At 36.6% G+C, this 26,692-nt stretch overlaps 1 protein-coding gene across 2 annotated transcripts in view; it reads left to right on the top strand.

Moving 5' to 3' along the window:
- Positions 1 to 26,692, top strand: part of LOC115412285 (rho GTPase-activating protein 20-like) — a 102,375-nt gene that overhangs the window by 51,892 nt on the left and 23,791 nt on the right. For both annotated transcript variants that reach the window (XM_030124695.1, XM_030124696.1), the window contains exons 3-9: positions 13,357 to 13,533; positions 16,146 to 16,295; positions 17,410 to 17,451; positions 18,005 to 18,089; positions 18,257 to 18,334; positions 18,974 to 19,040; positions 19,547 to 19,756. In XM_030124695.1, coding sequence (XP_029980555.1) covers positions 13,357 to 13,533; positions 16,146 to 16,295; positions 17,410 to 17,451; positions 18,005 to 18,089; positions 18,257 to 18,334; positions 18,974 to 19,040; positions 19,547 to 19,756 — 809 coding nt within the window. The remainder of the gene's footprint in view (positions 1 to 13,356; positions 13,534 to 16,145; positions 16,296 to 17,409; positions 17,452 to 18,004; positions 18,090 to 18,256; positions 18,335 to 18,973; positions 19,041 to 19,546; positions 19,757 to 26,692) is intronic.

The following is a 26,692-nucleotide window of genomic DNA, read 5'->3' as shown; positions in this document are numbered from 1 at the left end:
ATGCAGTGCAGTAAGAAAATACAGATTTTTGTGGTCCTTATAAATAACTTTCCAATAGTGCAGTGCAGGAAAGTTAATATGATCTTATTAAAAAGTAGCAAATGTAGCGGACTGGATGTTGTAAAATATGTTCCTGCATTGACGTACAGAAGCTATTGGCACTGCATTGATGGCAGTTCCCAAATGAATTTTTCTCTCTATTTAACCTTTCTTAAGTGATTTATTACCATTTATTATAATATTATCCTCTGTAATTAGCATTTTCTTCAGTGTAAATTAGGTATTTTCCTATATTTAATCAGCTGATCATGTTGATTATTTATTAAAGCTCAGAGTAAATTCATAGATTATTAAATCAGAAACAGAGAAAACTAAAGAAAAAGCAACTTTTTCAGTAAAATATATTAACTGAACTGAACATAAACCAAGTATCTCCATCCACTGTTATTTATCAAACTCCATGGGCTTTACCGGTGAATCAATGTTGTAGAAGATGATGGTGTTTCCTCATTCACTATGGAGCCTCTGAATGATAACCATGAAAATATGACAAACTATATTTTACACCAATTATTTACATGTATTGATAGGATTAGTGGATCAACAGGTATTAAACAGTTTGGATCAGTAGATGGTTTTGGTCACTGGTGGCTGTTTGGGTCTTTAAGGGTTAATGTTTTTCATTGTGTTCTTTTAGCTGTAGAGACCTAAAAACATCCACCCAGGGAATTAAAACTGTGATATCACAGAGATTAGAGTCAAATGGATGAGGTTTCAGATGTGAATGCCTGGAATAGTTTAGAAAGGTTGTGCAATAGTTTAAGGACATCCAGCTGATTCTAGAGATCAGACATTTGTGCCTAAAGCTCTTCTGAAACCTCAGCAGTGAGGGTCTTGACCGCCCTGTTTCATTCATACTTTAGAGGAGGTTTAAATGCTTACTTCTCCCAGAGCTATCAGACTTTTCATCGCCTTCATATTGCGCTGATCCCTTCCTCTTCCTTTACCAGAGTCGGAAATAAGCCATTACAAACCCCTTAGGGAGAGGGTTTATTTACTAGCCTTTGCGCGCTGAATCTCATACATGGTGTTTACTCTAAGGTGGTGCCAGCTTTTTAGGATTTTATAAAAACAGAAAAACAATTGAATGCATTTCATGAACTCTTAAACTTAGATGCAAATCAGAACTACTTGAAGTAAATTAGGACCACAAGGAAATGTGACAGAATTCCCAAGTGATTTCTAAGTGAAGCAGGATGAAAACATATAGTCTGGGTTGCACCAAGGATCTGTTTATTCTGGTATTAGCTCCTATCAGAATTTAGCAAACATATATTTAACACTTGTATGTTCATTGATATGTGATTTAAGTGGAGATGCTTACTTAACCAAATTAAGATAAGATGTATAGGAGATTAGTCCTGCTCATCTTACCGAGAAACATGTCAGACATTTAAATGGCTCTTAACTTTCTTTGAGTAAGTTAGATTTTTTTACTCGATTGATTACCAAAAGGCAGCCAATTAACAACACAAAAGTTAGAGCATCTATAAATAATAGTTAATTGTACATCCGAGTCCAAACAAAAGTAAAAGTTATCCACTGTATATTATAGTTCCACCCCTTCCGTTATTACCCAACAACAATAGACTGAATTTGCAAAGCGGTAACTTCTTAGTTTTCAGTTTTATTCTCATCATGTTTGGTGATGTGTATTCATGTTATGTTATTTGATTTGAATGACATAATAGCAAATTAAGTTAAACATTAACACTAATGTTAGTAAAGGGACAGGCAATTGAATTTAACACATATGAACTTGAATATTACTGGAAACATTTTGTGTAATGTTAGCACGAAAACCAAAAAACTAAAATAAAATAAATCATAACAGGCTCAGTCTTACTTAATGTCACTTAGATGCAGACATTGTACAACTGTGTGTTTTGGTGCAAAAGGTTTATAATTTAATCAGAGGTTTAAAGTTACTGTTAAAGTTTGCCACAGCATAAATAAAATTTCAGAATGATTTAATGAGGTTTTAATAATTATTACAAACTCAAATCCAGACTCTGCTAGCTTTAAGTGTCATCATTTTGTCTCCAATGAGCCAATGCTTAGTGTTGTTGTGGTACAAATGTTCATAATGTTCATAATGTTAGTGTGAGTATCGGTGTGTGTAGAAAGTTGACCTGTTTGGAGCTGTGAAAGTGAACATTTAAGACCAGTGTGGAGGGAAACACTCCACACGGGTCAGTGCTTTTGAGGCTGGAGAAAGGGTTAAAGACAAGGTGCATATTCAGCCTCCGAGTGTGGAGGGAGTCTGACCAGTGTGTGTGCGTGGTTAAATCTCAGGAGCCATGCAGCGCCTGACACTCCCAGTGGTCACCCCTAACCTTTGACCTCTCATCAGGAGGTGTAGGGGCCAGTCGGGGTCTACCAGGGTCAACACCTTCCATGCTAGTGAGTGTGAGGTGTTCATTAATATCCGGATGTGGGTATGCCTGTGCATGAGCGTGATATGTCAGGTGACTCACAGATGGTCAAGGTCAAAGGTCAGGTGCTGAATTTATTCAGTCTTCTCAAAGTGTTGGCTATAATTATTGATAGTCCTCTGTCTGCCTTTGTATTTGATTATGTTGATTTAAAACGTTCTAGATCATATAGTTGCTTTGGTAGCTATTATATTATATAAAACCATAATACCCAAAAGCCCCATTAATTCTGTTCTAACGTCCTGCCAACAATACTTGGAAGTGGTTTGTTGTTGCATCAGTGCTGCACTCCTTAGCCAACTAAACCCCACTGGCTCTGTGTTATTACAAGGGGAAAATCACAAATTCTTAAAGACGTATTGTTCTGTGAAATCAAAGATAACAATGATTAATACTGGAGGAGATGTGGAAGCAGAGAATGTGAACATGAGTATTTGTATTCATATCTCAGCCCAATATCTTTATTTAAGTTTATTTATGATGATCCTTGTCTTTGAACTTTAATCTATAGAACAGCTTAGGGTACGTCCCTCTTTTGTTGTTCCTGGTTGATGCTGATTTTGGTTCTGGTTCTGTTTTTTATTCTTCATTTTATGACCATTTTATTTTTACTCTATTTGAATGCCCTTCTGTACAGTGCTGTATTTAAATGTAATCTCCTTTACAACACACAAACCATGTTTTCGAGGAGCACTTCTATATTTTTCACCACATATCCCTTTTCAAGCACAGTTCTATCCAAATGTCCTGTGTCCTGCCTTTTCCATCAGGCTGAGAGGCGCTGAAAGGCTCTCTGGCCTTTAGCTCAACCACTTACATCACCTTCATATGCACACAAACACACTGCTGCGCCTCGTCCAGAAGTATAACCTCATTCCTGAGGCTGCAGGCCTTCAGCGCATGGTATTATTGGCCACAACTGGAGTCGAAGTCCCCTCCCTTAAACAATGAAATCTATACTACAGGGAGAAAGGTGGCTGAGCTGTAAAGAAATGTATGAATAGCTCCTAATCTGTAACATTCACTAAAAACATCACCACAAAATAGTGCATATAAAAGCAGAAACACACACTAAGTGCACATGGGTGCAATGATTAACTTGCATCATATGATATAGGACTTTTTTTTTTTATTTTTACACACTCTTCTATCACTCTCACCTGTATGCACAAATGTATGATTTAATACTGAATTTATTACTATTAGTAGTTCTAATCTTAACCTTAAAAGAAGAGCCAACTTGCATGAAATATCATGGAAGAAGGTGCCAAAAACTGTCAGTCTGTGGTTTCTTCTCCCTATATGTGGACACTCACTTCTCAAAATCACACATACACGAACGCACACTGACTCACACATCATGCAAAAGATATTTCCTGGTTTTAATAATGAGCTCTGTTAAGGATATCATGGCTGACAGCCCCTGGTCACTTCTCTTTTACTGACTGAGAAAAGGGAAGACTTTTAGTATTCTGACCTCATCCTCTTTGTGTGTGCGAGTGTGTGTGTGTGTTCTCGTATGTGTGTGTTTGTTATCTTTGGCTGCATGGAGAGCATTGTGTGTGTCTGCAGCCAGCGGTGACATTATAGTTTGCCTATGGAAATAATCTCTGTGCAGCCACAGAGTCTGTTGTGGGTGAGACGATGCAGGTGGAAACATTACAGAGACACAGAGAAAAAATGATGTAAAGCAATTCATTTGGCTTCAGTATGTAGTAGGTCGACTTTTACCAGAAATAGTTCCCATGTACATGTATTAAAAGTGGAAGAGAGAGTGGAAAAAACATAATGCGTATCAGATCTGTTAAAAAAAAAAGAAATAATAAATTAGAGGTCGAGCGGTATGGGTTTTTCTAAGGTTGATGCTGATTTTTGAAACTTTGGTCAGCCGATGGTCAATATCTACAGCTGATTGAAGCCGATATTTAAGGCTGTTTTTTTTTTTCTAAAGATTTTTGTGCAGCAATATAAATGAAATAATGAACACACATACACACTGTACTCTTTTAAGTGCTGCCCACACAGATGCCTGATTAAATATCTTACTACATTTTTTTCTACTGATCAAATATTGGCTTTCAAAAAAGAAAAATTAAAACTGATGGCCAATATTGAAAAAAATCAATATATCAGCCTAATATATATCAGCCGGCCTCTACAATACATGCTGTATATGATGATTTAACTAAAACTGGTGACTTCTGAAAGAAATGTGCAGGAAGAGCCACAAAACCCACAAGGGGTTGTTGAGTGAGACATTTTATTTAACCCCTAAAGACCCAGTGCTACTTCTGTGGCAGTTTCCAGATGAAGTTTTTTCTCTATTTAACCTTTCTTAAGTGACTTATCACCATTTATTGTAATATTATCTTCTATATTTTGCATTTTTCACTGTAAATCATGTATTTTGCTCTATTTCATTCCTATATTTGATTTAGATATTCATTAAAACTCAGAGTTAATTCAAAGGTCATTATATCAAAACGGAAAAAAAAAAAAAAAAAAAACTGAAATAAAGTGAGTTTTGCAGCAAATCTATCATTAATTGAACATAAACCATGTGTGTCCATGACAGTGTCATTGATCCAACTCCATGAGTTTTACTGGTGAATCAATGTTGTAGAAGATGAACTTCCAAATGGGTCATATCTGATGACCATGAAAAGATGACAAACTGCATTTCACACCAATTACTTACATGTATTGATAGGATTAGTGGATCAACAGGTAATAAACTTGTAGATGGTTTAGGTCGACAGTGGATGTTTGGGTCTTTATGGGTTAATGACAGACAATTAAAATCAGACAAATTTATTAAACAGCTGAAGACAAAGTAATTAACAATGTGTAGAAGTATGAATTCTGAATAAAACTATGAAAGTGAGCAGTTACTGTGTTACATAAATGACAGAACAAAAACATCTATGGTTCACTTCTTGAATAAATTTAATCTGGTGTAGTTTCTAATTCTTCAGTATAATAGTTGTGATGCTCAGAGAAGCTAAAACCCATAAAAACAGCCTTGTTTTCTTTGACACAGCCACAAAAGATATGCACCAAATGGTCTCAATAACTAACCCTCTGGGTTTGAAGGCTAATTTGCTCATCTATGGACAACAGATGTGTGTATTATATAATGTCATTTCAGGCCAGGAACACAAGTAAACACACAGTTTTTCCAAGGGTTTTAAGGGAAGCTGAGCAGGAGGAGGACGCTGTGTGTAAGGTTTGTCATTGTTCTGCTTGTATTGATAACCGGACTGCTGAGGTGACGTTACCCCGCTGAACTCTCAAATATCCAGTCACTGTGGAAGAAATTAAGAGTAGATTACAGGGAGGGACGGAAAATGGGACCATGACAAAGCTGGCGAAGAAAAAAGTTTTAGAAAATGACATAAGAGATGAAGAGTGTGGAGAAAGGGAAGGTCACAGCTGTTTGTCCAGCTGTGGTCCTCAGGGGTGAACTTTTAGGTATGCAGAAGTGTGCAGGTCAGATTTAGGTTCTGTCTGTAACCTACGGCGAGATGACGAAATACATTTGGAGGCATGTTGGTTATAACTGAGGACATAATTGATTTCCTTTACATAATCCGTCTTTTGATAACATTCTCGATAAACCTTAAATGATTTATCTGGTTAAAAATGCACAGATACATCAATTCTAATTTAAATGTCTTATTTTGTTGCATTTAAGTTTTCTAACAGATTTTCAGAACATTGCGCGTTGGCACTTTGTGTACTTGTAATTATATTTGCAAGTTTTCAGCTAGTTTTCATGTGAATTTTGGGTCTGAACTGGTCCACTAGCGCCATATAAAACAGACTCCCAACATCTAAATCTTACAAACTGAGCCTTTTTGAAGCCTGTTGAACATCTAGTCTAGACGTTACACCTGTTCTGTTGCTCTGTAACACTAGTCGCTTTTCCATTGACCCTCAAATTGCGCAGATTAAAAATTTACCAAATGGAAAAAACAACAATTTCACCAAAACTCTTGTATTTTGATTAAAAGTTTTTGCGCTAGCAAGAGGTGGTTTTTTGGGCGTAGCGCAATTGGTAGATCACACAAAACTGCAATGGAAAGACCTTTTTCCACAACTAGAGTCACTTGAATTGAAAACAAGATGGATGTTGACGGACGTTACGACAAGCGAAGAAGAAGAGTTTTAAAAGAAACATGGCATGGTATGTGTGGACACACCAGGACACTGAATAATTTTTTAATTTAGTACGAGATAGAGGGGTAATATGTAATAATAATAATAATAATAATAATAATAATAATAATAATAATAATAATAATAATAATAATAATGAATATATCTGTAAATCAACGTGATATTTATATTTGTCGCCATGTTTATGGAATGACTTCTCATGTCACCTCGCGATAATAAATAAACAAATCACATTTGTAATTTAATGGAAAAACCAACATGATACACTTCTGTTTTTTCGACATTTAGTAAATATTGGTAAAGTTTTGCACAGATGTACAATGGAAAAGCCACTACTGTGGGTCTTTGTTATGCTTTTGTAGTTGCTGGAATATATTTTAATTTTATTTCTAATCAGTTTTAAGGACATGGAACATTATTTGCTACACAACCCCCATATAATGACTTGCAAAGCTGTGTGGGAAAAGTGTGTGATTTCATGTTATATAAATAAAACTGTCATGGCGTGACTGGTCAAGACCTGACATTGTAATCCAGGCTGATAGGATGCACTGGCTTTACATAGACATTTTGGCCAATGCATATAAATATTCATGTTTAGACATTAGTATGCTGTGTTGCACAATTCATTGTACGCCAGCCCCTTGTTATGTTTCCAAAAAGTCAACAGTTCTGCTCACGGAGCTGCACCTCAACAAAGGTGGCCATGTATGCACGGGCAGGCTGAGCACTCAATTTATCAACATCACATGATGTACAATGGAGCCATTAGATGCACATCCATCAGATTCAAAGGACGACCGGCTCAGCTGTCAATCACACATTCAGGAGGGGGGGATGTGTGCTGAATACGGACGATGTTGTCTTTTTTGGAGGAAAGGGGTGTGAAAAGGGCTTTACAGGAAGGTTTGTCTGTGTGTTTCAGTGTGTGTGGTTTGGAAAGAGGAGGGGGTCTTCTGACATAAAGTAATTCCCAGATCTACAGGAAGAGTAAGAACAGAAGATGTGTGTTGATGTTAAGTAATAATAATAATAATAATAATAATAATAATAATAAGTTTTTGATTCATTTCTCTACAGTGGTTTTAGCCTCAGTAAAACTTAATCAAAGACAAGATTAAATTCCCATCATTCCTGTGTAGTTGTCTTTTATCCCAGAGCTGCACCTTCTGTAGGGAAATCATACACACATCTTTCATTCTTTTCCTTCATCTGACATTTTTTGAAGGAAGTGGCAGCAATTATTTTAAAAATCCTGTGTTTTAATATCAGCGCATTTGTCTTCTTTCTTAGACACATCCCAGATGGACTAAGTTAAAATGATGTCTAATAACAAGGACATTAGAAGATATTAGTTCAGAAAAATGGTCCTGTGTTTCTTTATCAGTATTATTAAATGCATGCATGTTCTAAAACAGATTAATTATATTTGTAGCTCCAAAAAAAGAGCAGTTTTATTCAGCCAGTTAGACAGATTTGCCATAGTTAATGTATGTAAGACTTGATTTGATTGATTAAAGTCTGTTTTCACCATTAAAAGGTATTGAAACCATCGGTGTGCTCAGTGAAGAATTATTTGATATTTTAAAATAGATCAGGCATATTTAGCTTGATGTTCTGATCATCCAGTGGTATTGTATGTTTGCAGTAACTTGAAAATCTTTGCACAGTCTCCTTATTTAGGATCATTTATGATGACTCTTGTCTTTGTGAAACTTACATCTGTTGGACATCTCAGAACGTGTCCGTCTTTTGTTGTTCCTTGTTATTACTCGTACAATATATATATTTTTTTCCATTTTTGCTCTAGAATACTTTTTTACTTAGACATTTACAACAAACAAACCATGTTTTTCTGTTGCACTTCTATATTTTCCACCATCTCTTCCTTTTCGTGCACAGTCCTTTCTTTCTGTCCTGTTTCCATCAGTCTGAAAGGCTCTCTGGCCTTTAGCTCAGCCACTTACATCACCGTCATATGCACAAAAACACACCACTGTGCCTCGTCCTGAAGTATACTCACAAAAAGGTATGAAACACAAGTGAAAAAAGATGTAGTAAGGAAAAAGGAAAAAGAAAAAAAAAAACATGTTAAAAAGAAAAAGTCGGCCAAAGGGAGGTGGTAAAAGAAACCTTTAACTTAAAAAAAAAGTTCTGAGGGATAAGGGAAATGAATGATTTGTGACCAAATGCACGGTTGTTGACACCCAAACGACACATTCACATGTGGATCCACATGTCAGAGACTCAGAGACACTGACTCAGACAGAAAGAATCCCTAATGTATGGCTATAAACGGGTGCATGGGTTGCGTAACTGCTTTCATAAGAGGTTTAAAAACCATAATTTTGCTGAATGCCATGCGGGAATACTTTTTTTCTTGGACAGAACTGTCTGTTTTATAACTGATGAAGCCACATTCTTTCATGTGCTTCAGGACATTGTTTACCAAAATAATTCATATATTCCTTTTCCTCCTTCGTCTTTCTTTACTCTGAAGTTCCACTGAGGGCGACGTGTCCCACAGAGCATCGGTGCTTAATTGGCTTCATCCAACACTTTTAATAGAATTCACTCAGGCCCTTTGGAACTTAGTTCTGGATGACACACAAAGACACACAAAAAGCCAGGCACTCCAGTGTAGTTGTCTGTTCATCGTTAATTAATTATGTAACCAATCACTTACGCAATGAAGCTGGAAGGACCATAAGTGTGGAGAAAAAAAGAGCTACAGCCCAAATCCAGTTTTCTCCAACTTGTGTCCTGTTTTTTGGTGAAATTGTAATCATTTTCTTCATTTGTGAGGACATTTTAGCTGTTCCTCACATCCAAGGTTAATGCTAATGAAGGAGAACTAAAAGTAGTAGTGAAAATGTAGTGAAAGTACAGTTGTTAACTGACGTACAAAGTAAAATAAATATAGTTCAAATAAGATAAGATAAGATAAGATAAGATATAACTTTATTAGTCCCACAAGGGGAAATTCCAGATTTAAAGCAGCAAAACACAAAAGCACACCAGAGCAAAAGAAGTGCAAAATCAAAATAAAGAAAAATCAAGAAAGCTCTATATACTATTTACAGCTGTGCACATGCTGATCATGGCACAGGTTTTTGCATACAATGAATGATATAGGGTTAATTTTCATTTTCACCTCATTAAGAATTCACAGTGGATCAAATTTTCATGTCACGTCATTATTTATCTTTTATTTAGCATCCATAAATGAACACCTAATGGTAAAACGAGTGGGAAAACTTAAATAAAACAAGTCAGTTACTCAAAATTAATCTAAAACTGAAACTACTTTTACACTTGCAGGACTAAATGAAATAAAATAAAATAAAATAAAATAAAATAAAATAAAATAAAAACAAGTCGATTTTATTATTACCTTGAAGTCACCTCTTAATGGTTCAGACCTGGTTTTAGGTCTTGGGTCAGACTTGGGTGAAGGTCAGACTCAGATAGTTTACATCAGTAAGTCTCCTCCCAAAGATCAAGAGAAAAACAATAAAAGTGTGAGAGCGCAGAGAATGTGTGCATGTTTGTGTACATGAAAGAAAAACAGAAAGGCCGGGTCAGAGATACAAAGTGGGTATGTGTGTATGAAGTAGAGGTGTAGGTCTTTTATCTAGTTGTGAAGGGTAAACAGGAAAGGATGGAGCCCTCAAACGATTTCCTCTTCCTCCTGAAATTCCCCTCGGGTTCCGCATGTCCGTCAACGGCGCATATTGACAGCACGGAAACATTTACTGATAGATAAAAACTAAATAAAGAAATAAAAAGAGCTCAAAAGAAACCATAAAAAGAACACAAAGTAGTGTACATACATAAGCCGATAGGGCAACAGGACGGGTTATGTTATTATGTTATTGGTCCACCTCTGCCTTTTGTGACAGGTCATTTTAACAGAGCCATCTTTGTGCAGATCCAACACATGCAAATAATCTGTAACAGACTTCCCTCGCAGCGTTTGCAACATAACACATGTTTTGTGTCAGAATTATTGCACTGCGTGTCCAAATGTGTTATATTAACTTTATGGATCACGCCTTATGTTTATGTGTGCACCTTAAATGACTCCGGCAACAGAAAGGAACCACTAAACAAAAATGTAGTAAATAATCAGGTACATATTCCACTTTTGGATTATTTTGCACAAATTGTTTAGACATGTTATACTTTATGAATCCTTTTCCTAGTCTTACAGGGTGTTTTCAGTTACATCTGCACATCAGAGAGGTTTGGAAAATCCCCAGTGTTAATACAGTTCTGTAAAAACACTGAAAAATAAAATATATAGCATCTAAACCCACTGCATATTTCATATTATGGTTAAACCCTGTGTGTTTTTGTGGCACGCTCATTCCAACCCATAAAACATATCAGATTATTTCTAGTTCATTTCCATCTGTGTCTGGAATTGGTTTTTATTTGTTCTTCTAAAGAATATTTTAGCATTTTACATCAATTAATAGCTTTCCATCACTGTCTTACATAAAATCATTAGGCTCCTAAATGTTTACTGAGATTGCATGTTCCTCATACATTGGTGGATTTGATGTTCACTGCCCAGTGAACAGTGATGGGGCTGATGGAGAGGATTTGCACTCCTCTCCATCCCTTTTTCTTTAGCTTAAAAGCTTCATTAAAGCCGTGGACTTCCTTAAAGGCTTATCACCATCAGCCTTTTTTCCGATATTTATCTTAATGCTCATCCTCTAAGTCACATGAGAAAAGGTTTATGGAAATGGTAAAATTCAACACAACTTCCTGTTTTTTTAAGCTTGCTTGGGATTTGTACTGTTTAAAAAAGGGTAAATACACATAATGGGATATGGAAACATACAATTCTGATGTGATGGAGCTGTTTCGGCACTATATTATATCCCAGATATTTCCGTGAAGCACTAAAACATGGCTTGCACATATGGATTGATGAGGAGAAATTACTTCATGGTCTCATCTATTAAAAAAAGAAAACAAAACAAACTTCTAAGCCATTTTAGGTTGAATTTCATGACCTGTGTATCTACTACTCAGTTTGTTAGAGCCATGTTTAACCCATAAAGACCCAGTGTGACGTTTGTGGCAATTCCCAAAAGAATTTCTTTCATTTTTAACCTTTCTTAAATGATTTATCAACATTTGCTCTAATATTATGCTCTGTATTTTGTATTTCTAAGTGAAAATCAAGTATTTTCCTATTTTTAATTCACTGATCATGTAGATGTTCATAAAAGCTCGGAGTAAAGTTGAGGGTTATTATATCAGAAGGAGAGAAAAGTGTAGGAAAAGTGACTTTTTCAGCAAAATCTGTCATTAACTGAACACAAACCAAGTGTCTCCATCCACTGTCATTGATCCAACTCCATCGGTTTTACTGGTGAATCAATGTTGTAGAAGATGACAGTGTTTCCATGGTAACTACAGAGCCTCTGAACATCCAAATGGGTCATTCCTGATGACCATGTAAAGATGACAAGCTGCATTTTACACCAATTATTTACATGCATTAATAAGACTAGTGGATCAAGAGGTATGTTTTTATATCTGTGAATGATTTTGGTCACCAGTGGATGTTTGGGTCTTTATGGGTTAACATTTAACATACCACCTTTCAAAACCAGTTAGTGGGAGCGTCACTATGTACCAACTTTGCAAAAATTGACCTCAAAATTCGCGCAACAATTTCATGGAAGCATGATAATTATCATCTGTCTTGCAGTGGTGTCTTAAATTGATCTGACTATGACCCCATTGTTTGCAGTAGTCTTTTTTTTTTTTTTTTAATGGTGGCTGCACCATGTGTCATCAGTCTGTACACTCCATTCACTGATGAGTTGGCTGATCAGCTTTCAGCTACCAGCGCAGATGAATGATGAATAATGGAGAATAAGATAGACAACAGAACCAAAAGGGCTCATTAAAATGAAGAAAACAGTGTTTCTCAGTCACATGAGAAATAGTCAAGTTCCCTCCTTTCCTCTGGGATTCCCACAGGAATTCGATGATGGAGGAAAAAATGTCAGTTTCTGCTGTAGAAAAAAGTTTGATGAGGGTTATCAAATATCGAGCGGTAATTAGTGGTAAGCTCGAACTAAAAAGATGCCAGTTTGAATCGCTTTGAGATTGAGAAAGGAAATACACTTAATCCTAAATTATCCCAGTTACTTGTTTCCATCAACAGGAAGTAGTGGTTGACAAGACGCTGCTAAATGTGCTGAATTTGCTTTTTGTTACAGCTCATAGTTTTAAAAAGTACTCAGTGTATTGATCCATCCAGTCTCTGAAACACATACTCCTCCTGTTTCCAGTGAAAAGGTTGAACTGTACAAGACTGAATAACTTAAACACTGCTTCACATACTGACAGAAATAAAATGTCTCTATAGCATTCACAGATGTACAGACCTGTCATGTTTCAGACACACTTTTGTCATTGGTCTCTACAGCACACAGAGGCACTGAAAATCTTTGAACAAATTAGACAAATCTGAACAATTGCTCAATGACCCCTTTGGAGAAGTTGTTTAAGGAGGTGAAGGGAATTTCAGATTTTCCAAACATGTTGTGCAGAGGGCTGTAAATCATCCAGACCACAAATTCCTCCTTTGGGGATCAATAGAATATTTAATTTTCTGTTTGTGTTGTGTGTTTGTCTCTGTTTTGTCCCAAAGGGAAAGCTGCTTGACGCCAGTCAGCCCAGAGTCATGTCCTCTAGTCCAGGCTTTCCTGGCTGAGTGTCCAGGCCGTCTGTTTCTGGGTCACGCCCAAACGCAACTAAAGACTGGCCTCCAGACCCAGGAGAGACACCTCTTTCTCTTCACGGACACACTGCTCATCGCTAAGGCCAAGTAAGTTTTTGTTCAGGGGTGTCAACTCAGTTTAGTTCAGGGGCCATATTCAGCTAAATTTGGTCTGAAATGGGCCAAACAAGAAAAATAATAACATAATGACCTATAAATAATGACAACTCCAAATTTTTGTCTTTGTTTTAGTGTACAAAAAACCCATTAAATTATGAAAATACTTACTTTTATAAACTATCAAAAAAAAAAAAAAAGGAAAAAACTGAAATTTAAATTAAAAACACATAAGAAAATTTAGTGCAATTAACAACTTCTCATTTCTCCATGTGCATTATAGATCAGATCTACAAAGACACTAAACACTGAGGAACAGGCGGAAAAATTGTTAAAATTGTGCTGAATTTTCTTTGGACATTTCAGGTTGTTCATATTTGTTTAGGTTATTCACATTTTATTGTTACAGGATAGTTTGTAAATGTAAATATTTTCATAATTTGATGTCATTTTTTCCACTAAAACGAAGAAAAAAAAATTAAGTTGTTAATTCTAGATTTTTTTTTGCTTAATTCAAGATTTTTTTTACTTAATTGAAGATTTTTTTTTGGCTTAATTCAAGATTTTTTTAAACTTAATTGAAGATTTTTTTTTTTGGCTTAATTCAAGATATTTTTTTTTACTTAATTGAAGATTTTTTTTGGCTTAATTCAAGATTTTTTTAAACTTAATTGAAGATTTTTTTTTGGCTTAATTCAAGATATTTTTTTTACTTAATTGAAGATTTTTTTTGGCTTAATTCAAGATTTTTTTTACTTAATTGAAGATTTTTTTTACTTAATTGAAGATTTTTTTTACTTAATTGAAGATTTTTTTGGCTGAATTCAAGATTTTTTTTTTACTTAATTGAAGGTGTTTTTTTTGCTTAATTCAAGATTTTTTTTTTTACTTAATGGAAGATTTAATTCAAGATTGTTTGCTAAATTTGAGATTTTTTTTGGCTTAATTGAAGATTTTTTTACTTAACTGAAGATTTTTTTGGCCTAATTGGAGATTTTTTAAAACTTTTTTTTGGCTCAATTCAAGATTTTTTCCTTAATTCAAGCTAATTTTTTTTGCTTAATTCAATTCAAGACTGTAGAACTTTTGCACTTGGCAAAAACATCCCAGGGGTCGAACTGGACTCCTTAGCGGGCCGCATTTGGCCCCCGGGCCGCATGTTTGACACCCCTGTTTTTATTTGTACCCAGAGACGTCAGAGGAGTGTAGGTTTGTAACTGTGTGTGTTTGAAATGTGTAAAGGAATGAACAAATAAGAAGATGGAGTGAAAGAAATCATCTAATTTGACAGTGTAACAATCTAAAGCAAGCAAGAATCTTTAAGGAATGGAGTTGCGTCTCTGTGCTTTTCCCTTCCATTCCTCATCCTCTGGCTCTTGTGCTTCCTTCACTCCTCCCTCACCCATTTTTCCCAGCATATAATTATTTTCCAGCCAATTAAATCCATATGAAGCCTGGTTCAGATCAAAGCCACACTGGCCTGCCCTGGGTCTTCAGTATGGGGCTCCCCACCCAGTGCGCAAACTGCAACACACACATATACCAAAATAGAAGCCTAAGAAGTACATTTATACTTTTGAAGTCCACAAACACACAGATGTGCACGTAAACACATATAAATACACAGACACACAGCGACGGAAGCAGATTTTTGCTGTGTGTACTTACTGTACTCACACCCCTCAGTTCAGACACAGCAGGATCTCTGTGGTCTGTTTTGGGAGTCATGTGCCAGTGGGTGGAGCTGACCCCTCCAGCACAGAGTATATGCTATAATTGGCTTTATTACATTGTGGCTGAGCACAGGGTGAGTTAAAGGAATGTGTGATGGTATGTGTGGGTTTGAAAAATAGACTGAGAGTGAAAAAATAACTTAATCAATGTATAAAATGGTCCAAGTTCGTTTGTATTGAACAGAGAGCACCAATCTGTTACACTTATGCATTTGGATTCGTACCTCTATAATCAGATGTTCTGTAGTTGCGGATAAATATGCTTCTGTTTCTGCTTCCTTGACTTAGAGCTATGGAAGTAGTCCAGTTCTTTAATACTTTGATTCTAAAATAAGTGGTTCTTAAAGGACTGCCAAACAGTGGAGGTTTATGGAAATACTTCCCATAGGTGAAATGAAGTCTGCAAATTTAAGAGGATCATAGTGACTTCCCTGTGGAACTCCTGTAAAAGGCTTTTCCATTTATTTGTTAACTTTTTATAGGGGATTATCTTTTTTATGACAAGATACTCAAAAGATATTCACTAAATATCAAACAATTAGAGTTAACAAAGATCAGCAAAACTACACCAAGGTATCTGGAGACCATTTTAAAAGAATTCATCCATCACAAAGTCTGGCAACGTCATTAGTTTATGAATCAGATCAAATGAGTGCTCTGCTACATGATCAAATACATAAACCTAAATAATCAGTATATTATGTCAGATGTTAAGATGTATTTCATACACAAGTACACAATTTTGTAGTCCTTTGAGTTCTTTCTGTTTTATATCATTGGAACATCAACTTTTATTGAAGTATTTGCAGATCTGCATACTGTCGGAAACCATAAATTACAGCTTTGTCACCATAACACTTTTTTTTGTAGGTCTCCCACACATTTTAAGGTGAAAACTCAAGTCAGAGTGTGTGAAATGTGGACGGCCAGCTGCATGGAGGAGGTGTGTGAAGGCAGCACCAACTCAGAGAGGAGTTTCGTCATGGGTTGGCCCACCTACAACTGTGTGGCAACTTTCAGGTACAGATACACAACACTATGCACTAGAGCTGCACAAAATATCATTTGAGCATCATCATCGCGATGTACGTGTGCACAATAGTCACATCGCAGGTCCTGCACTGTAGGAGGCAAATGAACTCCGTGTGTTCTCATTTAATTTCAAGGGTACCTGACACACACTGCACGGAGCAATCCGCAAATCACAATTGTTTTTTAATCAATTTGGAGTGAGTCACCGGTAACAACACTGAAAAATGAGTAACGAACAAGAGAAAATCACTGTAAACAAAGACTTGGTGCAAAATAGAAAAGTAATGTCAGTTATCTGGAATTATTTTAGCTATAAGAAAGATGATATTGAAACATGTGGTCTGTGTCGATAGTTTCTTGCACCTGTTGCCACAATGAGAGGAAACACATCTAATTTGTTTGACCATTTACGTCGGCACCATACAGCTATTATATCCTCCTGAGTATTTTTTCATATCGCAATATATATCGCAGGGTTAAAAAAAGGTTTTTTTCCAATATCGTGCAGCCCTACTACACACTCTATTTATATGGATGTTTCAGTGTGGAAGTTGTGATTTTGTGTTTGTTTAATGATACATCGGCAAATTTATGTGACCTAATGTCCTCTTATATAACCTACAAATTTCAGCTTTGTGAAATGTTAGTCATACCTCAAACATGTAACACATTTGTGATCCGTGTCAGAGCACTACACTTTGGAAAGTACACTATGTTCTGAGTTTCAAATGTACTTTAGAAGGAAAACTGAACACACGACCACAAAATCCATAAATTCTAAGTGCAAAGGCAGTTCTCAGTCATGAAGCTAAACCACACTAAGACAGGGAAGACAACCAAACACACAACAAGCATGGAATACACACACCAGTGCATATTTGACGGTGTGTTTACACCTGCCACGATGCAGCACACACAGTTGTACTCATTCATACACTCCAATTATATTTTCCATCAGGAGCAATCCAGTCATAGCTCCGGGCGATGTCTGCGGTTTTAGCCAGTGGAGATTATGTAACTGAGGCTGAACTGACTGTCACTTTTAACATACTTTCCTGATTGGTTTATCCTCATCCTTGTCCTTGTTCTTTTTCCTTTTCAGTTCTGAGGAACACAAGGACAAATGGTTGGCGCTCATCAAAAGGTAAATTGATGCTGGATTATCTTCAGTGGTTTGTGCTTGTGTTGTATCTTCCAGTTGATCTAACATCCAAATAATTTTCCTAATAGGATGTAAACATTTAAATAATACATCTTAAAAAGTTCCATGTTAATCAGAATTGGGGCATGAAGTAAGTTATGTTATCAATGTGTTATAAGTCATGCATCTACTTTACTGTGAATCACTTACAGTACATAAAATAAGATAAGATAAATCAAATCAAATCAAATTTTATTCATATAGTGCCAAATCATAACAAAAGTTATCTCATGACACTTTACATATAGAGTCGGTCAAAACTAGACTCTCAAGCCAATAATAATAATAATGATAATAATAATAATAATAATTAATAAGATAAGATAGTCCTTTATTAGTCCCACAAGGGGAAGTTTTAAATCTGTCTACATCTACAACCTCTTTAGTTCTTCATATTTAATCCAAGCCTTATCTGCTGCTGAACTGGCCAAATGCTTTTACTCTCGCTCAAATGCCATATATTTATTTAAATATTCTTAATCTGTTCTCTCTCCAGCCGAATAAATGAGGGAAAGGAGAAAGATGACCCCAAGACCATTCCCCTGAAGATATTTGCCAAAGATATTGGAAACTGTGCATATGTACGATTCTCCTTTTACCCTGTTTGTGTCATTGTCTGTGATATTTATTGCTTCTATCATTATAAAAACAACACTTTTGGATTGCTCTCTCTGTTCTTAGCCGCTTAATTTAGGCCTTGCCTATATAACACACATATTTCCATAAAGCTTTACATTTTTTCCACCAGGCCAAGACACTTGCGGTCAGTAACACTGACAGCACCACTGATGTCATCCGCATGGCTCTGATGCAGTTTGGCATTTCAGTGAGTATATTAGACCGCCGCTCAGACTCAGTTTATTATTTAGTGACGGTTCTGTGCTGTGATGTGGTCGTTAAATGAGTTCAAGGCAAATTAGTGAGTCATAACTGTGCACTCTGAAAAAACAGAGTGATTTTTCAGTGCTGTTATTTACTGGAAGGTTTAGCTTAGTTTGTGTAAATACAGGAAATGGAAAAAAGGACTGGCCTCCCTGTGACTCCAGATTTCCACCTGGTCAAAATCAGTCCAGGCCAGTAACACCTGTTTATGTGAAGTGCAGAGGATTATTATGATTACACCTTTCAGGCACTTATTGAAACAACAAAGATTAACTGGGTGTTAGGGTTAAGGTTTCATTTACATGCTTTGTAAATTGAGACTTATTCTGCAAATGCAAAAATGTCCAGTTTTTTTAAACCCTTACAATTTTTGGGACCACATTTTTATTTCATTTTGTGTTGGATTACCACATCCTAAAGTTAGTAAACTGAGCATTTAGAGCATTTACTCTGTGACAGTATTTGTAGAAGTTTCTTTATACTACTGATTTACTTAAATTGAACAGATATGACCAGCAAGCTATAGGAAACAGAAGAAAATGCATTTGTCAAACATGTTCTCTTTTATTTTCCTTCCTTCTAGGGTTGTGTAAAAGACCATCGGTTGTGGGTGAGCTCCTGTAAAGATGACCCTCCCTATCCTCTCATTGGTGAGCCCATCTTCCATAGACAATGTAGTGTAAAACCTTAAATCAAATACTAAAAAAAAAAAACACATGCAGTCCACTTTTATGTCTGTCGTCATATATCTTCTTATGGTTTGGTATTAACTGAAACTACTGTAACACAAGGGGATTCTGTGTATATCCTTAAACAACAGGCTTAATGAACACACAGAGAGGAAAAATGCCTTATCTTTTGCTGTATGTTAATGATAACAGTCGAATTTGAGCGCTATATAATCAAAGCAGTGCAGGAAAATTCAACACAAAAGCATTTCAGGGGTCTTTTGTCAGATACTAATCAGGTTTTTTTCTTTTACTGCAATCTTTTGTTCCACCGCACACATTGAATTCCTCACATCAATCACCACATAGGTGTTTCATCATTGCACAGCAGTTGTTCCACCATAATTATGATCTGATTTTTGCTTTGACATTCAGAGAGTACACATACCAGACTCTTAACCTCTAACCTCTGAACCTTGACCTCTCAGGCCATGAGTTTCCCTTCAGCATCAAGATGAGTCACATTCGGGATGGTGGGAGCAGCAGTGGAGGAGGAGGAGGAGGAGGAGGGAGGGATCAAACAAGTCCCACAGACTGTCCAGGTGTGCTCCTGCTGGACCAGTGTCTCCCTCCTGATACCCAGTGTCAGTTCATCCTCAAACCCAGTAAGGTCAACCAGGGCCAGGCTCCACTTATTGGTAAGAAAGTCATTCAGGTGTTTGCATCCAGCACAGTTTCAGTTTGTGCATGAAAGTTTGGACACTGATGTTGTTTTCTATTTGTTTATTTTCTCCTTACTAACCTGTTTTTAAGTCTTTAAGTCCTTCCTCATAATGTCTTTGAAATATCTACCAACCATGGCCCAAACATGAATACAACAGATAACAACAGATAAATCAGCCAACACCATTAGTGAAATGTTATTTTATTTATTGACAGCCAGTGTGAGTCAACAGGACCTGTACTGTGCACCACCAAAAAAACAAATCTCAAAAATGTATGATGTACAGAAATTACATCTGATTGAAATGTCCCTCAGACTTGTGGTGCAGGAGACATGACACATGGCAGCAGACAAAAACATCAGGCATGTGTGGAAGGAGGAGAAGACTGACACAGTTGTTGAATTAATGGAAGAAAAACATGAATAACACAAAGAAAAAAGAAACAGCACTGAAGTACTACCATGTATGAAGGACTGCAGAAAGAAATGTTGGTGACAATACCAAAAAGATAAGATAAACGATAAGATAGGATAAGATAAGATAAGATAAGGCAAGATACGGTAGGGTAGGGTAAGATAAGATAAGGCAAGATACGGTAGGGTGGGGTAAGATAAGATAAGATAAGGGAAGATAAGATAAAATAGGATAAGATAGATAAGGGAAGGGAAGGTAGGATAAGATATGATAAGGTAAGATAAGATATGATAAGGGAAGGGAAAATAAGATAAGGTAGGGTATGATAACATAAGATAAGGGAAGATAAGGTAAGGGAAGATAAGATAAGTGTTCCCCATGGTGCAAAAAAAGAAGGCACACAACAATAAAAACAGAACAAAATATATACACAGGTCATAAAATCTATGTGTGTAAAAATATGCATATGTACAAAAATATTAAAAATATGATGTGTAAAATGTGTCAAAAGTATTGCTGAAGGAAGAGTTTGAAACAAGGCTTTATGACTGAGAAGCATTGACTACGTGGACGAAAGTGTGGGTGAAACATCTATCAGCTTCTCAGATGCTGCATCTAACTGGAACAGTCATCATATAACAGTAGCAGGTGGACTCGCTCATGGATTTGCAGTTTCTATTGATGATTTTCTGGAAACAGGTTAAAATTAGCAACACATTTGGAGGGTGACGGGACTATTGTGGCAGTCATGTCAAACAGAGGAGAGGGTTTGGAAATCAGAGCTACGCAAGCCAGCTGAGTGAAAGGTAACCGCTGAACCAGTATATCCTGATGCATACCTACGCCTCTGAGAGGAGAAGTCAGGATCTTATAGGGAAAATATCTCTGGTATTTTTTTTTAAAGGAAATGTAACACAGTGGAGTTGTAAAATTTTGGTCCAGATCATAAAATATGATTTCTTTGTGGATATGTTGCATTGTCAAGGCAAAAAAAAAAGCTTTTAAAATTAAATACTGAAGCCTTAATTTAATGTTTAGAGATAAACAATTTGTTTTAAAATATCAGCATGGGAGGCATAAAAACTCCGATTCCCAAAGTTAAAGCAGATTTAAATATGTGCTTTGGAAAAAAAAGTAATGATTTTTTTTTATTTTTTTCCAACAAGTTGAGGTTTTCCAAGAAGGCTGATTTGTGTCAAGAATCCACCCATAAATCTAATCCCATAGAGATCTAGGAGTCAAACCGCTAGAGAATGCATACGGATACAGAAATATTAATGCAGAACAGAAAGTCCTTCTTAGGAAATTCTTTTACTAGCACAAGACACGACAAGAGTTTGGAGGAAATTAATAAACAGGTGAACAAAAAGAAAAGGAGAATGGTGGGAAAGGAGATGTTGACGTCAGTGGGTTAAAACCGGGGTTAGCATATACATAATAGCTACATAAGAAAAACATGAGACATACAACAAGGAAGAAACCCCTAAAGGGACTGAGGAGTGTGAGAATAGGAAAATGGAAACCAAAAAGAGATGACACAGCTATTGAGTGTGTCTAAAGGTCGGCGGAGGTGAAGGAAAAAGAAACACCAGACTGTAACAGATAGAGAAAGAGGAATTTACAAAGACCGAGACACTGAAAACAGGACCTGAGCAGTGACAGGGACAGAAAAATGAGGAGAGTGAAACAGGAAAACACGATTACGGTGGTGGACGCGAGGAAGGACGCGCTGCAGATCCCGAGATGGAAAAAGGACAGCGGCCGAGGAGATGAGGTTTAGAGGAAAACAAGTGGAAGAGAGAAAGTGCGTGTTTTCCAGTCAAGGAGGCTCCAGTTTGCCAACCACAAGCTTTGCCTCAGATTCCTTTGCCTCAAAGCATAACAGTATCTTACATAATGGCTCCATACCAGCCTCAGTGCTCACACCCAGCCCGAAAGCTAACAAACCCCAGTATTTTTTGAGCTGTAGTCATGGCAGATGCCCCCTATCAGCCATCCTGCAAGCAGGTGCTTCTTAAAAGTTATAAAGCTGTATGTCAATGCAAAATAAAACTTAAGTAGCATAATTTTGGGAAAAAGTTCCTGGTTGCTTCATGAATTTTCTACATATGAGGGGTGACTGAAAAGTTTTGAGCCTAACATGGAAAGGATTAAGATATGAAGACCAAATTTGGTCCATGAAATCTTTCACATATCTTAATCCTGTCCACGAAATTTCGTGGTCATAGCAATCTGTTTCCCTGTTTTACAGGTCCCTGATATTTTCTGTATCAAGTGTTTCCTGAAAAATGGACAAACTTGAGTATGGGGCTGTCATCAAGTACGCGTACGACCTTTGCCTTCTTTGGGGTTGGTGACATGGGATGTTTCCATTGTTTTGACTGCTTCTTGGTCTCAGGCTGATAGTGATGGACCCAAGTCTCATCCATAGTCACAAATCAGCCCCATACTCGTTTGTCCATTTTTCAGGATACACTGAAAGTTCAGGGACCTTTAAAACAGGGAAAAAGATTGCTATGACCAAGAAATTTAGTGGATAAGATGAAGATATGTGAAAGCTGGGGATGGACCAAATTTGGTCTTCATATCTTAATCCTTTCCATGTTAGGCTCAAAACTTTTCAGTCACCCCTCGTATGTGCATCTAAGGCCATTTTTACGCAGAGATCTCGGAAATAAAGGTGAGATAGTGATCCCACCTTTTTTCCACCATTGACCGATTTCCACATCCAAGCTAAAGGAGTAACAGGTGAGACAGGCTGGACTTTTACACAGCGGACCTGTGTTCTGGAATGAAAAGGGCGGTGATGCGCAGCGCAGTGTATAGTGTGACGTATCACTTCCGTGTTGGAAATACCCCAAACATAGTGTTGCTAACCTTTCCAGAGTCGGTCTCTCACCGTTCAACAAATGTTAGCATGGATAGAGTCCTCTGCCCAAAGTGACAGCAGCTCGGGGATCTCGGCGTCTCCCCAGTTCAACATCTTTGTGGTCGCGTTGATATGTTTGTTTACTGTACACAGCCCACGCTCATTTTTAAATCCCACAATATGTCATCAAAATGTCACACCTTGTTTTGGAGTGAGAGGTGTTCCTTTTACATAGCGTTCTGGAACCATGATTCCACCTTTATCTCGGCTCTGTTTCTACCTCCAGAGGTGTTACAGAGCTGTGATAAAGGTGGGACCAAATGATCCCACTATTTTGTTGTTTTGTGAATAAAGGCGAAATATTCCCGTACCAGAAGTGCTGTGTAAAAGGGGCTAAAATGTTCTGCATTGACTTGATTATTCTCCTCTGTCACTTTCAGTCGAACGTCCTAATCGGATACTTGAATGATGGACCATTATAAACCCTAAAAACCATACACGTTTCTGACCTTTGACCTGACTCACAATTTCAGTAACTGACACTGAAGGATTTGTTCTGGTGAAAATATAACTTTCTTGATTTTCAGACACCCTTCAGACTTTTTTTTTAATTGGTCAGTGGTTTGTGGCTTTCAAGCATCATTCATCTTCTCAACCTCAACAATCCTTAAATCTTTCAAGGTCTCATCAAAACAGGAGCACTGGCCAGATACTAATTTGTTTTTCTTCATCCGTGTCGCTTTCCGTCCAGGAAACTCGTCATGTCATTTAATGTTACCCCCACAGAAAAAAACAGATTTATCCCAGACAGAGCAATGATTGGAATAAGTTTTTTATTGTTATTAGTCACTAGCTGACAGAGGTGTCTCCTCATTATCAGAGCACATGAGACATTTTTATCTGAATGGATGATTTATTGGGTTATTGAGGGAATAAGGGAAACAGAGCTGGAGTTTTTATTCAAATAAACATTGGTAATATAATCTGACCCCGTAACTGGTAGCAGGTTGAGTTAGAAGCAAATTCTGCACTTTTCACTGCACTAACCAAACAAATACAAAACAAGCCACTAGTTTGTGTCTGACTTAACCCCTAACGACCCGGTGCTACTTTTGTGTCAGTTCCAAAATTATTTTTTCTCTCTATTTAATCTTTCTTAAGTGATTTATCACCATTTCTCATATTATCCTCTGTATTTTGCATTTTTTATTGAAAATCTGATATTTGTCTATATTTAATTTACTGACCATGTACTTAAATCATCATGCTGAGATTACGTTTGAGGGTTATTATATCCAAAGTAGAGAAAACTTGAAAAAAGAAAGAAAGTGATTTTTTCAGTACAATATTCTATTAACTTAACGTTAAAACAAGTATGTCCATCCGCTGTCATTGATCCAACTCCATGGGTTTTTCAGGTGAATGAATGTTGTAGAAGATGACGATGTTTCCACACTAACTATGGAGCCTCTGAATGTCCAGTTGGGTCATATCTGATGACCATGATAAGATGATAAACTGTATTTTATACTAATTATTTACATGTATTGATAGGATTAATGGTTCTAAAGTTGTTAAACATTTTAGATCAGTAGATGGTTTTGGTCACTGGTGGATATTTGGGTCTTTATGGGTTAATACTGGAAATTCAGAGTGAATATACTTCACCAACCACAATGCAAATGGTTTCTAAATGTTTAGATGTAACATCTGTTTCATGTGCAGCAGAGCAGTAATCCCCATCTGCAAAAGAGGATTAAAAAGTCATTAAAAGGCCTTATTTGTAATTTATTGTGTCAAGATATTGACTGACTGTTTGTAAGTGGATTTGTCCAGTCTAGACCTTCATTGTCCATAAAGACCACCTGTTTTAACCATACTAGTAGAGGGGGATAAACATCGCCCACCCCCTAGACGAGTGTATACCCTGTTTCTGAGGACTCTAATGATGTAAGGCCTAATTTACAGAGAGGTGATGTTTTTTTCAGCTCTGTTGAGAAGTACCAGAGCAGGCCTGTAATTCTTTTACTGCTAAACTGTGTTCCAAAGCATATTTGGGCAAACCGCCACAGCAGATTGTTAAATAATGAATTCTTGAGCTATGCTTTATGTTTAGCCGGGCCTTTTGGGCCTCTGGCTGCTCCACCCCATAAAAGAATCTTACATTTGTTGGGAAAGTCACACCCTAGGATATAAATCACAGTTGTATAATAGAATAAATATTCTAGCTTCAAACAAATTGCACTACGCTGCCTCTTAAAATTTCTGTTCACAAGTTCATTGAGGTAATGGCGTCATGAAATTAAACAGAAAAATAGCACAAATAATCTCATCTAATTTACACAAATAAGTGAATGTTTGGCATGACCTGGAAAAATATTTGAGTAAAAGGGGAATAATCCATCATTAGACCAAGATTCTTTTTTAATAAAAGCTCCATAGAACAGCCTTTCAGTGTAGTTTTCCCTGTTCTGTTAGGGCAACACATTCTTAAATCATGTTTCATATTTAGTTTTTGATCCATTTCAGTCATTCATGATGTCTACAGAGGAGATTTAACATTGACTTTTTTGGTATACATTTTAGTTACCATACACTTCAATTCACACACAGTATGCAGTTTCATAACAGGAGCACACTGAGCTGTCATGTCATAGACACATGTAGACACAGTGAATTCAGAGCTGCAGACGCACAAACAACACGACACAGGTTGACGTTGTGACTTGGCACCAGTGAGCAAACAGTCACAAGAGACACACAGAGTCCCATACATACATGTGGGCCGTCACACACCAACACACACGCATGGATAATCGCAGACACCTGCACAACATCCACAAACCCCACATTAAAGTGTGCACTGGAGTGTGAACCTATGTCTGTGTATGTTCCTCTGAATCAATGGGTCTTTCTTCTTGTTCTGTCTTTGACACTGTTACTGTTGTAGACGTTGGTGAATGTAGTAGACGTAGGCAACAGCGTCATTGTATTTATTTTGTTGTTTGTTTGTTTTGTTTTTTTTACTTTTTTCATGTATTGCATATTACAGCTGTTAGAAAAAAAAAAACACATGACAGAGGTTGGAAAGGTAGCAAATAATTTAAGAAAAAATTCAGAGATTAAAGTTGTAAATTTATGGGAGAGTGCACATTGACAGTTTTATCTGGACAGAAAAATAATTGTTCCCTTAGATTAAAAAGTCATAAATTTGCAATATGCGTTTGGAAATAGACCTTATTCTGCAATATGAGAGCAACTTTTTATCACCATGTGCATAAATGAGATTTTAATATTCACCATATTAACCCTTTAACCACACAATGTTGTGTATTAGTGTTTAAGTGTTTGATAGTGAACAGATTAACAGAAAAATTTACCCACTCTTTGAATTTTTTTTTTTACATTCATAAATAGAGATTGTTTTGTCTTGTAAATTAAGTATAATCTCAGAAATAGTCAAGTGTTTTCTTAAACTTTTACCCCTCTTTCCCTGTTTTTTTTTTTTTTTTTTAACTTATCAATAGTGTCCTAATACAGTTTTGTTTTTTACCTGTTATTTGTTGAAAGATTGCTTCAGATTATTTCAAGAGTGACTGTTAATGTTTTGACACCTAATAATGTGA

The sequence above is a fragment of the Sphaeramia orbicularis genome, chromosome 21 (assembly GCF_902148855.1).
Source record: "Sphaeramia orbicularis chromosome 21, fSphaOr1.1, whole genome shotgun sequence".
Lineage (NCBI taxonomy): Eukaryota > Metazoa > Chordata > Actinopteri > Kurtiformes > Apogonidae > Sphaeramia > Sphaeramia orbicularis.
The sequence above is the reverse complement of the archived record's forward strand: the minus strand, read 5'-3'. Positions and strand labels throughout refer to the sequence as shown.